We start from the raw sequence: 15,328 nt of genomic DNA, 5'->3' as shown, positions 1-15,328 counted from the left end.
AAGCATAGAAATAAATTATAATTCATGTACGGCCCCCTCAATTTAAAATAGAAAAAAGACAGTGTAACAGAGTGAGTTAACAGAAAAAATAACCAGACACTATCTTATCATAGGCACTTTGTCAAATTGTCGTTAATTTATGGGATAAAATCTGACATAAATGTAGATGTCATAAAAACTAGGAGAAGCACTTATTGTATTGTAAAATAAGGAATTAAATCTTGCTGCATTGTTTATCTTGTCTTATTTCCTCACCAGCCCTTTTAAGGTTCTCAAAGGTAAAATAAATTTTTTTAAAAAGTCCTGAATTTGAAGATTTGCTGCATTTTTTGCACGTTAAAAATGGTATAATCTCAGAAAGATTCTCATGTAAACATATATACAAATTATGAAGACATTATTATATTATATTATTATAACATTATAATGCATTACTTTAAAAGATAACAAAAGGCTGTAGCTACAGGAGATATCATTTCTCAGGTTCTGTGTCCAGCACTTCACACTTATTAAACAGACATCACAGAAAAACTAAATTGCTATATTCCTAAAGAATGACAAACCAAACGAAGAACAACCAGTTTGCTGTTTTCCTAAACCTCTTATGTCCTCCTACTTGCTGTTTTGGCCAATCAATGAGGAGCTCTGTAGTTAGAGTCACTCTGACCCAGGTGCAAACAATCTGCCCTCCCCTGGAGTTAACGAGAGGCAGTTTTGCTTTCACAAAATTAAAAGATATGAAAATTAAAAAATATGTACGATAATGCACATGCGCATACACACACACACACACACACACCCACACCCACACCCACACAGCTCCACCCACTCAGTTGTCGGCATATAAAGCTGGACAGAATCGTAGCCAGCTGAGAAATGTTGGCTGCTCACTGCGCCCTGTTGGGGAACTTGGAGGCAGCATCAAGGTCAGAGCAGTGGGCAGCAGAGTGATGCCATAGCAGCCTTCTTGGCTGTAGTCATGTATCAGCTGCTTTCACAGTACCCAGTGTCCAAACTAAGAAACAACATGCTAGTCTCTAGAAGATCCAGAAAGTCAGAGAAGACAGGCAGAGGTATATGGGGGATAAACCATCTGTAAACAGTAAACTAAATACTCATACACACAATACAGTTTGGTTTCAAATGATAACAGAAGCTTTAATGTCATTGTGTAGTCAGCTCATGCCTGAGCCTGCTGGGTCAGGATGACAGCGGATTCGGATGGATTATGTGTTCGACAACTGACGGGACAAATAACCTTTCAAAGAGCAGGTGAGGATCAGGCATCAGTGGTCTGTCTTAAAGAATAATACTGTTGTTTGTTTCTGTTTTTTTTTTTGTTCAAGAGATTCAAAATGAGGTCAATTGTTCAGATTTACGACCACATATGGAGAACTGCGGGGCGACACATTGAGCTGTCACCTATCTATTTATGAAAGCTGTAAGAGTAGAAAGTGCATTACAAGCGCTTCCCTGATACCCAGGCCTCTCTGTGTTTTTTTTCCTTTGTGTGTGTGTGTGTGTGTGTGTGTGTGTGTGTGTGTGTGTGTGTGTGTGTGTGTGTGTGTGTGTGTGTGTGTGTGTGGAGACAGAGCGGAGTTGGGTTGCATCAGAAATAGCACTCCCACCTGCTGAGGATCACTGAAAAAAAACCGATGACAGAACATTTGTTGTCCCCCGCGTCTTCCTCCTTTTATTGCCTTTCATTGCTCACTGAGGTATTGTCTCTTTAGCTTCTGTTCTCCCTCCGTTATATCAGACAACATCAAATGGTGTTTGACACCGTAGCACTAATATATCTGGAAGTTTGATGTTGCATATCAAATATCTGTGAAAATAACGTGTATAACTAGGGGAATTCATAAAAAAGGTTCAGAGGCATGGAAACGTCAGGTTTATTTCTGTTGTCAAATCTTACTTTCACCTCTACATGATATTTTTCATAGGGTAGTGACATCAGGAAATGTATAGTGAAGATCCCAGATTAACCTGAGGCAGGTGTGGGACATTTTTATTTCAGTATTTTTATCTCCAATATTCTATCCATCTTGCCAAATGTGTGACAATAACACATTTTTCTTTTTTTTGGGGGGGGGGGGCGATTGATTTAATTACATATTAACAATTACATATAGCCTACATAACTGATATGAGTGTGACCACATTACTCGTAGATATAATTTACAGTATGGACATTTATTTTGAAATATTTTTTAAGAGTCTGGATGAACGTATGCATGTATGTGCTGTATGTGTGCGTGGTCATTGGCGGACCAAAATAGGCCTTTAAAAAAATACATGTACGAATCCATTAGAGCATGTCTGATGTAGTTTAGCTATATGAATCCAATTGATTGATGGATGACAGATTAAACAGAACATAAAGGTCAGAACTTGAGATATAAGAAAGACAAACAAAGTTTTATCATACTATTACTATACCTGACAAAGCTGCTGATTCATCTTCACACTGGTGTCTAATCTCCGAGAAGCCCTTACAACTCACTCAGAGCTAAGTTTTAGCCTAGACTCGTCACCGCTTCATTTGACTCTTATTAAGATGTCCTTGTAACTAAAGCCAGGTTAACCAAAAACATCTTAGCACTTGGACCAGCTTTATTCCAGGATAAGCAAGTGGAAAGAACCGAAACTTGATGCTTGGGGGTTAAAGTGATTAGCAAGAAGTGTCACAGCTCAGGTCAAGATTAGCATGCGTGCTCGGATAACTTCATGAAGTCAGGCCAAGACATTGTTGAACGCAAATGATAACACAAAAACACACGTGTAACAGGATAAACAAGGCAGCTGAGGCAAAGAGGTCTCGCTAATGTTTAGCTAGCAGGTTTACAATGTTCGCTTTATTAGTTCAACCTGTTAGCTATTTCCTAATTAGCACTTCACTCAAAGTACAGCTCAGCAATGTCTTAAGAAATGCGTGAGAACACTTGAGCCATGTGTAAAAGTGTGCCTGACAATATAAAATAGGAAGATGAACTTTGTGTTTGCGCAATATGTTAGCGTTGTTCGTGACTATCAAGTGTCGCCAAAAGTTGACAGTCTGCTCTGTTGAGCATGATTAAAGAGAGTTCACTAGACTCTCGCCAACGGTACCATTTCATCATTGCATTCATAGCTTTAGGGTCACATAGGGCCATCAAGGCTAATGTTGCAAGTGTTTGCTAACTGCTAAATATATTATTGTTAGCATTGTTAGGATGTGGCAATCTGAATTCTTTTCAGATTGCCACATCCTCTTCTGTCGTTCAAATCAATTGAGGATGAAGTCAATCTTTTTTTTTTAAATACTTGATGAGAACCCAACCTTTGTTTTCATATATGCTTTTATTTGAAGAAAGCCTCCAGAGAGTTCAAGTGGGCAAAAATAAATGACAAAACAAGATGGCAAGAGGAGAACGTTTTTACCTCAACTTGAAATGTGGTCCGAAAATGTTTTAATGATACAGCAATTTGAGCTTTCTTCAAATCTTTCCCTTTTAAACACGACGACTGGAGTCATTTACATGTATAGTCGCTGTTGTTTCCCTCCCCTCCTCTACTCCCAGTCTATTCTCAGTCTGAATTAAATTGTATATCATCACTGTAGCAGCAGCTACTCAAACATGCTGTTCCACCTACTCCTCTTCCGATGAATTTAAAGCTGTTGTGGCAAAAGAGGATCAACCTGCTGCTATTCTAGGGCTCTATGTAATCACATCAACCAGTATTTTTGTCATAATAGCTGTGATTAGAATAGATCAAATGCCAATTGAGTCAATCCCTGTTATTTAACCTTGATAATGTCACTCTACACGACATTTAACCCCCCGGATAAATCTTAACGGTAATGACGAGCACTAACAGCCTCCCTGAGGCTGATAAACAGATATGAGGCAGCAGCGTCATTAACCATCATACTTATACTATGAAAGAAAGAATAACTACTTACAGACAGAAAATTGACAATTAGATTGAAATATTGTATTAAACTATGATTGTAGATGTTGATAGTGCTACTAACTTTGTCTCACCACTGTTAAATGCTGCCTATAAGGGATGAGCAGCTTGGCCTATTCTTAGAAAGTGATTGTTTGCCTTTGCTATTTGTGAGTGTGGGGTGGGTGTACATTGTACTCCTTTATTGCATTATTATCTAGCTAAACCCTTGTGCCTTTTTGGGTCATTATTCATCTTATTACATGCTAAGTTTAGAGTACAATTTCTTCTTTTTTGCTAGTTCTAAATTTGAAGCTACAACACTCCTGTTTGTATGCTAAATTTGATGCTAAAGCTAAACATTAACCTTAAAGCTCCTGTAAAGGGTTTTTAGCTGGTTGACAAACAGACTGAAATGAATACTACTGCCTCTACCTGACCTACAAAAGCAAATTCGACCATCAGAAAAAAAGATTGGCTATTTCTATATTATTATTATAAATGCTTTAAACCACTGCCACAGGGTAGGTGTCAGCTCAAATTCTTTTTACATTTTCTACAGCAAATACTCACAATGAGTGATGTGTTTTTTGGAGTTAAAAGCACGACTTACACATTTATCCGCACGGAGAAGGAGAAAAGAGGTATCAATTTGTCCCCAGAGGAAACCATCATAAATACACAAACTGAAAGTTCCTCACAGGAGTTTTAAGGAAGAAAAAATGGTAAAAACCGCTAGCATGTCTCCAAAAAAACAATCCATAAAACAGCATGCAATGATAATTAATTACAGCTTTTCATATAATTTGTTCTGAAAGGTAAAAAAAACAAAGGATAAAAGCGACAACGATTCCTCACAGTATGCTAACTTCCTGGATATGTGGCTAGCCGCCTACTATCTGGTCCTGGCTAAGGAGTACCGCTTGTAAAATTACAAATTTCGATGTTTTAAACTTTTTTTGGATGGATAAAACAAACAGATAATCATGTCTTTTTTGGGGGGTTAGAAAAGGTCCTGGTAGCTAGCTGTCTACCCCTGTATCAGTCCTTTAACTCAACTAGCTCCACCCTTTGGCATACAACGGATATTTCTATGACATTTTTTTTTTTTTTTTTTTTTTTTTACCAATTTATAATTTTGTTTATATCTAAGTCTGTTTCAAGCAACAAAAGGCGATATCAGGACAATTCCATTAAGGTAATGCCCCTTGATTTATTATTACACTCCTCTGGAGTTGTCTCAGTGTCAGCCGTGGTGATATCTCAAGTCTGGTCCCATGCCAACACATTCTTGGGACCAGACGTTATATCTGCGGTCCATGCGCTACACAGCTCTCATAAAAAGCTGCCTATTGTCTTCAGCGGACACTGTTTGACTCTCTGCACCACCACAGACAACCACTCTCAGGTAAAACTGCCAATGTTACACAGTGATTTTAAAATACTTCAGCTTTTTAAGTACGTTTCCAATGTATGATTTGGTTTTGTTTAAATTTGTTTTAAGTCTATTTTGCATTTTTTTTAACATATTTAAAAGTGTGAGGAAGCATTTAAATCTATTTCAATGTGACTCTTCATTCTCTTACAAATAATTCTGAACAACTGTTATTCTACACAACAGGACAGCTTTCAATTGTTTAAAAGGTTAACATTTTTTTTTTTAGCATGAGATCTTCTGCTGTCAGGGTTCTGCTTGATTTGTCAGCTAGAGAGCTGAATTGCAGTGTCACTGTGCAAAACAACAAGATATGATTTGGAGTATAGGGAATGGATTTGTCCTTGTCAAGTCCTCGCTTTAATCCTCTTGTCAAAGGATGTTGAGACAGATTACACTGTGATTCATTAGAGTGACATATAACCCCCTGTGTTGATAATTGAAGTGATGTAAGAAATGCCATGTTAATCCTCAATCCCTGAATGTCATGGTCCGTATTGGTGTGATTAACTTCTCTTTATGATAAAAAAATTCATGAACACAATCATCCACTTTTAATGTTCTCATATAAACCTAATGAACTTTTAGCATCATCTCACTCATCTTTATTTGTTGGAGATTTCAGGAGCCCGACAGACCCGCAGAGATGAATCCCAAAGGGGTTAAGGTGAGCGAGCTACTTTCTACAGTGTTAATCCTGCATGCATGGAGAGGGGACACATTGTCCCTATGCACACACTGGCAAAGATCTGGCAGTGGTTATCTGTCGGAGTTATCAGAAGCACTGAGAGCTTTCCCCTTGACTCCATCCTAATAATAAAGCATTATCTTTTTACATGTGGCTCGCAGTGATTGTTGACTCTGTGACACTCACAGACCCCTCCATACATATCTGACTGTATATGGAGTGATTGCCTTTAAAAGACATAACTGATGAACATTGTGTCCATCCTTTGTGTTAATGCATCTATACAACCCTGAATAGCCGCCATCATAAAATAAATAAATAATCATTCAAATGTGATCGTCTTTTTCATTGTGACATAATATTAACAACCATTATTTTTTTTACAGCCGAAGTCGAAGATTTCGGCTTCACGCAAGCTGTCCCTCAAGGTGAGTGGTTAACACAGCCTGAGATGTTCCAAATGTATTAAGAAGGTGGGGGAAACATTTATTGATGTATTTAAGATTTATCCCACCTCTTAACCCACATTAAGAAGCAAGAAACCTTTTAGCTCTGTACGCTTTATATACAAAGCTTTGATTCTGTCGAGCACTTTCACCTCTGACTGAAGTGGTGATCTGTTTTGTGCAATCAGATGCTTCTCCTTACGAGAGCCTGTGAGGATTTGGAGAGGGAGCGGCAGGAGAGGGAGGAGGAGAAAGTGCGCTATCTTGGAGACAAGTTGCCCCCTTTGCAGCTGTCTGGATTACCACTCGACGAGCTACAAGTAGGAGTCACAAAACACTTAAGAGCAGACTCTTTTTTTTTTTCCCACAGCCAAAAAATGTACGAGATTATAGAGTTGTATGGTTACACACCACATTTCTCCTTCTTCAGAGTCTATGTAAACAGCTTCATACAAAGATTGATGTTGTGGATGAGGAGAGGTACGACTGTGAGTCCAAAGTCAACAAACACAACAAAGATGTAAGTTTCTGAACACTCTCCTGTACTGCTTTTCTTGCATGGTTAAGTCAATATTCTCAAATTAATCCAAGTTCCCTTATTTGGTTTAAAGCCAGAGATAAAAAAAAAACAAAAAACTTGGAGATTATTAAGTTACCAACAAGCATAAGCACAAACTGAATTTTGCAGTTTGTTTTGTATCTTCTAGATTCACGAGCTAAAGCTGAAAGTACAGGACCTTGGAGGCAAGTTCAAAAAGCCGGCGCTGAGGAAGGTGAGGGTGTCAGCAGACGAGATGATGAGGGCTCTCCTGGGCTCCAAACACAAGGGCTCCATGGATCTCCGAGCCAACCTCAAGTCTGTGAAGAAGGAGGACGTCAAACAGGACAAGGTATCAAAATATTTCATCTGTCGGTCTCCCTACTCCCCTGAGGTGTTCCAAGCCTTTGTGATGTTTTCATTTTCCTATTTTTATTTGCTCAACTCAAGGTGCTCACTACTGAAGTGGGTGACTGGCGTAAAAACGTGGAAGCGATGTCAGGCATGGAGGGTCGCAAGAAGATGTTCGATACAGCGGGCGGCGCACAGTGAGACTCGCAAAAAAATGATGACGCTAGAACACTTAGCGCTGGAGAAAAAAGGTGTCTAGAAAAGAATGGAGTACCAGAAGGCTTAATGACTCAGAACCTGTAGGAATTAAGATAAAGGCTTTTCAGCTGTGCCTCCATAGACAGTGCAATGACTCAGAACACTTACAGAAAAGTTTAGTTTGAGTAGAAACCCATTGTTTTGTTTTTTTATTACCAACGTGTTTTCTTATGACATCTTTAGACAATTAAAGTGGATATGAATAAACACTCAGTCTTTGATGTTCCATATTTGTATTTGACTTTATCATGTTTCATTGTACTGCTGGCAGCCGTTGGTTTATGTGCGGCATGTAAGAGGCTGGAAAGCAGCTTAACTCATGATGGATTTAAAAAAGGAAGATGAGAGGGGGAACAACAGGTGTACTCAAACTCATAATGTTTAAATAGATCTTGGATGTATCCATTATAAAAGTTGAAAAAAACATACTGAAAGTTATCTCTTGAACTGAGGAGAAAATGTAATGATAATGACTGTTTCTTTCTCGAAGAAAAAGATAGAGTTTCAGACATTTGGAAAAACCCAAGTAAAGGTTTGAAAGAAAACTGGCCTTGAATTAGACGATTGCGAAGGCCAGGTTTATCGTCAAAATTGCATTGGTGGTATTTTAAAATAATGGGGGAATAAAATCTGTTTCACTTTCGATGAAAAGTAAGTTTTTTTTCCATGAGTTGTATTCAGTGTGATAATAGAAATAAACCACAGGAGACTTTCCAGCAGATGGTGAATCTTAGACCCTCGGAACACCTGGGCTGAGTATTTTTAGCGATGACTTCGTCCTCGGTAACTCCAATCCTTTAAAAGCAAAACTTGAGACGGACAGCCTAACCTGCAGCCATTGTTACAGCACACATGCATGTTCTGCTCCTGTGTGTCAGTGGGTTGACTGGCTGCTGTCACCAAAGCCTTTGTTATTTCAAGTATGAGAGTTACACTAACAATAGCTTCAGGATCCCTGGAAGTACAGATCAGTTGATGCATTGTATGCTTTTATTGGCTGTTTATGGAAAGGTGTGTTTAGACAGCTGATACAAATCTCTCAAGAATGTAAATGATGCATATATATATGTATAAACACGTGCAGTGTGCAGGATAATCATTTCTAAAGTTGGGTTGGGTACCATTAACAGTGGAAACAAAAACCCATCATTTATACCCGTATTCAATGGTACTTTACCCTCTCTGGAATGACAAATGTTATTTCTGTTGAAAAAAAAATAATCTTCTCAATTTCGACATTGTTTAGATTATTTTACACACCAAACAAAATTTAAAATACAAAAGTTACATAACTTAATACTGGTCTTATACAGAGGTAACGGTATTTAATATGCTAACCCAGTTATGGCCTAACAAGTGAAAAAGGATAAGCTAATATATGGCCATCAAGAGATTACAAAAAGCCTTATCATCTCCAACAAAAACGTATCCACTTTACTAATCTATTAATTGAAAATGTTGGTAAAGTCGTCGATGCCTTTTTTCATATTTAGTTTAAAACAAGGACTTAGACTCTTTTTCTGTGTGTACCATGCGCTCCCTGGAACCAACATTTGGAACCAAATTATTTAATCCAAATCAGTAACACATGTCAGATGACCCTGAGGAATGCAAAGTTTGTATCCACGCCTAAGACAGATGAAGGTGTCACTGTCACACCCTTCTTAGTTTGCATAAACCGGCGTGTGTGTGTGTGTGTGTGTTTACTCATGCTCTTGCCTGCCCATGCTCTCTTATAATAAAGAGCAACCCAGGTCTCAACACCCTGTATCTATAAATACCCCCTGATGAATAACCTTCACATAGAACGAATGCTCCAGATGTGCTAAATTCACTCATGTCAACACCACATAGTGACTGTTAACATGACAAAAAAGGTCATGACGCTGGAATCTCCTTTGGACCTTGACGAGGTGAGAGACACATTAAAATGTGAGCGGATGTGTCAAAACTCACACCAACACGGTGACTGCTGCGTGTGGGATCTAACTGTGCTTTGGTGTCAGTACCACTGGGTGGCAGTCAACAATCAGAGGACCACAGTACTTCTGCATTAAATACCCAAAAGTTAATCAAAAAGTGGATGCAATCATGTATTGGAAAGTCAAATCTACAGATGTATTTTAATCTTATAACTTGGGAAATTTTATGTCTTTCTAATAAATGATGTCCCAAAATTCAGGCGTCCAAAGTAAGGGAAATATCTCTTCAATCCAGTACTCTCAAAATGAAAAAGAAAGGATAACTTTTGTTTATCTTATTAATGAACACATACAGAATTGAGTTTATTTTGTTTAGTTTCAGTAGAAGTTTGGAGAGGGGGATAGACTGTATTAAACTTTATCTTAAAAATAAAAAAAGCAGTTGGAAAGATTTATGTTTTATGAATACAATCTGTTTAAAAGAAGGCCTCTTCAGTCTTAGAGGACATAATGATTCATTTTATCAAAAGTTTTTTGATAAACAAGAAGAGGTACTGTGGAGCCTGACACATGAAATAATGACAGCTGTGGCTCTGAGAAGTGTTAGTTCATTTCACTGAAGTAATAACACAAAGGAATAGAAAAATGATAGTTAGGCTGCGAATAAAACACAGAGGCAGATTGTATTGTGTGTGTGTGTGTGTGTGTGTGTGTGTGTGTGTGTGTGTGTGTGTGTGTGTGTGTGTGTGTGTGTGTGTGTGTGTGTGTGTGTGTGTGTGTGTGTGTGTGTGTGTGTGTGGTCTGATGAGGAAGAATGATTGATACCATTAATCATCAACATGCAGCATGAGCAGGGTATTAATGACTGGAGGGACCGGTGGAGACATTATTGGAAAATATTTGACAGTAATGGGGGGGGGGGGGGGGGTCTAGTGATTACACTGGCCTCCATATGACCCAGAGCATGTGTTCGAAAGCAATCACATGTTGATGAAATGAAATGAGTGTTATCCAGAATTTGTCTACAGGTAAGTGTTATACAGAACCAAAACCACAAAGACAGAGTACAAATGTTTTTTTTGTTTTCAACGTGCCATTTCTTTTCCAGTGTTTAAAATAATAAACAATAATGTTGCTGCAGGTGTTTCTCAAACTGTTGTGTGAAACAAAACCTGCAATTTACAACATTTATTGTAGATTTCCCTTTCAAATGTCTCTTCTCATTATCAATGCCTGTCGCAGTTCATGTACTTGGCAACAAGGGAGGACCCAAATGCAGAACCTCAGGCAGAGTAGTTTCAATTAAAGTCACTTTAATAGAAACTGAACAAAAGCAGCCAAATATTCGACGATTTGGGGGCAAATAAATGCAGACAAAGAACTCCCTGACAATGGAAGATGTGCAACCAAGCGTTGACCTCCAGTTTTGAAAAAGTGCTAAAAAGTGCATGCAGTCCTGGAAGTCACATACACACTCCAAGTTAATGATCCCATTTTGACAGCAGAAATAAACATGTTTTCTTCTGCATAGGTTTTTATAGGCACACGCTGTATGGAGGATTACTGTTTTAAAACCTAATCTGTTTTGATTTTATGAATCGGGGCGTGGCTGGTCTGACTTCGATGGGTCTCAAAAACCTGCTTCAGAAACCAATGGGTGACGTCACTTAGACTACGTCCATGCTTTATACAGTGTATGTGTGCTCCTTAGAGCTTCCAGGGAAATGATGAGCAGGTGCAGTGAGTCAAGCGATTGGGGAAGTAATTAACATGACTTTGATTTACATATTGCAATAATAAAGCTTAATGATTGAGAAGCAACAGAAAATATCCTTTTTTTTATTTTTGTAGCTTTGAAATAAGGTCATGGGGTAAAGATTTTTCAGAAAGAAAGCGAGAGGGAGAAATGAATGTACTTACTTCTCCACTTCAATGTTCCCGTGTTGGTTTGAGGTACAAAGTTGCAGACTTCCTGTGACCTCTTGGCTTATGATGACTAAGTACTGTACAGTAAGTGTTTACAGCTTTCTGTGGTGGTAAAGTGACAAATAAGCTGCTTGAGGCAAATCCTGTTTCTTCTCTAAATATTCGCCTATATTTGGAGGTAATGACACAGGAAAAGGAGCTTAAAAAGAAGCATTAGAAAGGTGGATTCAAGGGGTTTAGACATAAAAGACACACAAGTGCACTTACACACACACACACACACACACACACACACACACACACGCACAATGTGCAAAATGCTCCCCTCAGTCAAAAAGTGTTAATTGGATTCGGAGTGAGAGGTGAAGCTCTTTTCAACCTCAATGAAACATTTACAAGCAGCCTATAGAAATGACTGGAAGCAAAAATGATGAAGACACATTCTTATTCAGAGCCAAACCATTTGACCCAACGAAAAGGTTGAGGGTTAGCGTTTGCCTCGCTTGTTCTGAAACTACAGGTGCCTAATGAGCACTACATTACTTTACAGTACAGAATGTCACCTCATATTTCTTCAAAAGTTTCAAAAGCTTCAAAGTTTATTGATTTTTTGATCGCCTGGAAGAGTGAAACCAGCCATTAACAAAACACTGCAGATTACCATTCCTTTACACATTTAATAAAGGCTAGCTAACATGTCGACAAATCCAGAAGAACCAAATTAAAGTATCAATCATTCTGAGTTCTGTTTAAAGCAACTAATAAAGTAAATCCAATACTCAGTCTCCTTTGAGTGTTAGTTTTTGCTTCCTGCCAACACCCAAGAGACATATCTGGCTCCTCAGCTGATAAATGATCCGCGATGTTGACTAACTAGTTGCTAGGTGCCGTGGTTTGGTGCTTGGCCGAACGTGTATACATTTTAAACTTTATGGTATGGAACAAAAACTGTCATATTGTCGACTGTTAAACCAAATCAAAATGCTAAAAGATACTATAACAGTCTGAAGACTTCACCGGAAGCAAGAAATTTGGTGTAATATCTTTGGGGAGTAAAAAAGTAAGTCCACTTCTTTCATTCAAAAATGTGTTTATTTGCGTAAATGTATGGGTAAGTGCTTATTCCCGTTAGCCGTACAATTAGCTTTCAAAAATACTTTTCTTTTTATAAAGCTGAAATTCCATGAATGGTAAGAGGTGACGCATCCTCTGGACCACAGTGAGAAGCTCTTGCACAGTGTTGAGTATTTTTCTGTTTGTTAGTGTGTTTCTCAAACATAAAAGCTGTTTCACAGCGGTTGCATCAGCTAACAGCGGAGGTTTTACACCACGTCAGACCTCGCCCTGCTCACCTGTGACGGACTTTGGTCTGTCTCTGATCCCGAGCACAATCACCTCGCTTAACAATGATGGGAAGGAAATACAAGCATCAAAGGAACCAAGAACAGGTTGCAACATGTAGCGTAGTCACATCTTTTAATTGACTATTTTAATTGCTACAGGACTTGGATTTTTTTTTTGAAGTGGTGCTTCTGTGTACATACAGAATAATTTGCCTTAAGTATCCGTTAAACTGTATTTCCAATCAGGACTCTTAAGAACACTGTATCTCTTTATTTTAATCACAGGATAAGCAGTAATGCTATTATTGGTTTCCTCTGAGCCAGTGGGGAGGGAGAGGGGGCTGATGGGTATTGGTTTTGGACACCGTAGCAGACCAAGGGGTCAACAAGATGCAGCCATTAAAGATTCCCCTCGCTTTAAATAGCTGGATGCTTTAAAAAGAGATGCAAATACACATGAAGAAGAAATCTGTGCAGTTCATTAAAAACTCCACAAACATCGAAAGCATACGTCTGCATGTTTCTCCACTTTGGAATAACATTATCAGGATAACGTTCACATTTAGATATTAACAAACAAACCTCCAACGCTTCCAAAACGTCGTAATAAAAGACAAGATGGCAAATTACAAGCACCCTGTGTGAACTAAGTAGCTGATTCAAAAACACTGCTTTGTGACAAGCAGAGGGGAACATTCTGTTCGGCTGATCCTACATCGCCCCGAGTCTCCCTGCAGCAACCGTGTGAATAGCCTCTCATTATAAATTATTAATGGTGATGTTGCAATTTACCCCCATTGAAGATGTTGGAAAAGTGCAACTATGGAGGTACAGGTATAAAAAAACAACAGCAGGACAAAACATTTTGAAAGCTATTGGTGGTCAAAACATTCAATAGTAATATACTTACTATAAACAGTCCTATTCGCAAACACCAGTGTCCTAACCCTAACCCTAGTTAGAGGGAAATGATTCAATTCTTCCACCTTGGTGTGACCCAAATAATAAATTGACTGTAAATCAGTGTGTGGACCTTGAAGTGGGGCCGACAGTGATGGGGAGCGATGCACAATTCACGGCGCTTCGATATGTTCTTTGAATATTGCCCCTGAATGATCAAGACTTTCAAAATGTCTGTATTTCAATTTTGGCGCTAACCCAGAGACTCTGGATTCACGTGAAAGATTGTATGTGCAAAATTCTACACATGAAGTCCAACAGTGGGACTACTGGGAAATATGATAGATGGAGAAACCTCATCATTTGAACACTATATGTCTGTAAATCAATATGTTTATGTCAGGCTTTGTTGTTCTATCATTTTGTAAAACCAAATAAAATATATTTTTTTCTGTATTTGTAACCACTTTTTTCAAACCCCACAACCCTGAATCCCAGCGTAGAACACCTTATGTTACTCATCTGCTGCTCTTTTATTTCCATCTATTCCTCTGTGTACAGATACTTTGGAAAATCAATGTGGAACTATTTTTTTTTTCTTAACCTGGACTGCCCTTAGTAGTGTACCACACACACAGTATTTTCAGCATTCAGCGTCGGCCTCTCTAACTCCTACTCGATTAAATATTGAGACTGTAAAATAGAATTTTTAAGCCCTTCTGGATTGGTTTAGGTTATTTCTTAGCAGAACTGGCAGCTTGGCTCTAGGACTGGTTGTTGGTTGGTTGGTGTAGATGGTCATGGTCACTGGAGGATACAAATGTTTTGTAAATGTGAGCATGCTAGCACACTTAACTAGGATCAGGAACATGGTGAACATTTGACCTGCTAAGCATTAGCATGTTAGCAACATTTTGGTGTTTGTATCTAGTTTTGCATTTATATAAAAAGATGACATTTCGGACACAAATTTCTTCATGGCATTAAAAACCCTTTTAATTCTGTCCCAAGAGCATTTAGTGTACACATCAAGCAATCCTTGCTGCTACTTAGCTAAATCTTTTTAAGTATGGTACTTTACTTATCAGATGCTCATGGTGTCAATGACTCACTGGCTTGCTTCTCTCAGCTGGCACCTCTGCAGAGGGTCGCTAATGAAGTGTAGCATTGGAAGTAATTCATCTCTACCTGACATTAATTGCTTTATCGTGTCGTCCAACTCTTATCGCGTCTCTTATTGTCATTAATGCTCCAAAGTCCTTGGAAAAATGTTTAATTCTTTACTCCTGTCATAAACCTTAAACTTTTCCCCTCTCCATCAGTTCTTTTTTTTTTTTAACAACGTGAACACATTAGACTTCTTTGGCATCATTCATTGCAAGTGACAGCTTTATTGTGATAAATGTCTCCTTTTCATTGTGTTTGTCTCCCAAAAACTTTTCATGCCAAAGGGATAATGATAACACGTAAAACATCCTTAACCAACGAGGCATTTTAGGGCTCAAAATCTCCTATTCTGAGTCGAGTCAGGTGCAAGCAGCCACCCATTTATCGATATTAACGAGAGGCCCTGCCCCCAGAGGAGCCA

At 38.5% G+C, this 15,328-nt stretch overlaps 1 protein-coding gene and 1 long non-coding RNA gene across 2 annotated transcripts; both read left to right on the top strand.

Moving 5' to 3' along the window:
* Positions 1-811: 811 nt before the first annotated feature.
* On the top strand, positions 812-3,289 carry LOC132956677 (uncharacterized). The gene is made up of 3 exons (XR_009666069.1): positions 812-1,073; positions 1,176-1,272; positions 1,593-3,289. It is a non-coding gene; the product is annotated as an uncharacterized LOC132956677 (long non-coding RNA).
* A 1,830-nt stretch (positions 3,290-5,119) lies between these two features.
* On the top strand, positions 5,120-7,875 carry LOC132956580 (troponin I, slow skeletal muscle-like). The gene is made up of 7 exons (XM_061030101.1): positions 5,120-5,341; positions 5,994-6,035; positions 6,443-6,484; positions 6,691-6,822; positions 6,933-7,022; positions 7,210-7,392; positions 7,491-7,875. The coding sequence occupies exons 1-7, from the start codon at positions 5,135-5,137 to the stop codon at positions 7,590-7,592; spliced, it is 798 nt and encodes a 265-aa protein (XP_060886084.1). The 5' UTR covers positions 5,120-5,134; the 3' UTR covers positions 7,593-7,875.
* The last annotated feature ends 7,453 nt before the right edge of the window (positions 7,876-15,328 follow it).

The sequence above is a fragment of the Labrus mixtus genome, chromosome 22 (genome assembly GCF_963584025.1).
Source record: "Labrus mixtus chromosome 22, fLabMix1.1, whole genome shotgun sequence".
NCBI classification, from domain to species: Eukaryota; Metazoa; Chordata; class Actinopteri; order Labriformes; family Labridae; genus Labrus; species Labrus mixtus.
This window is presented reverse-complemented; position numbering and strand designations above follow the sequence as displayed.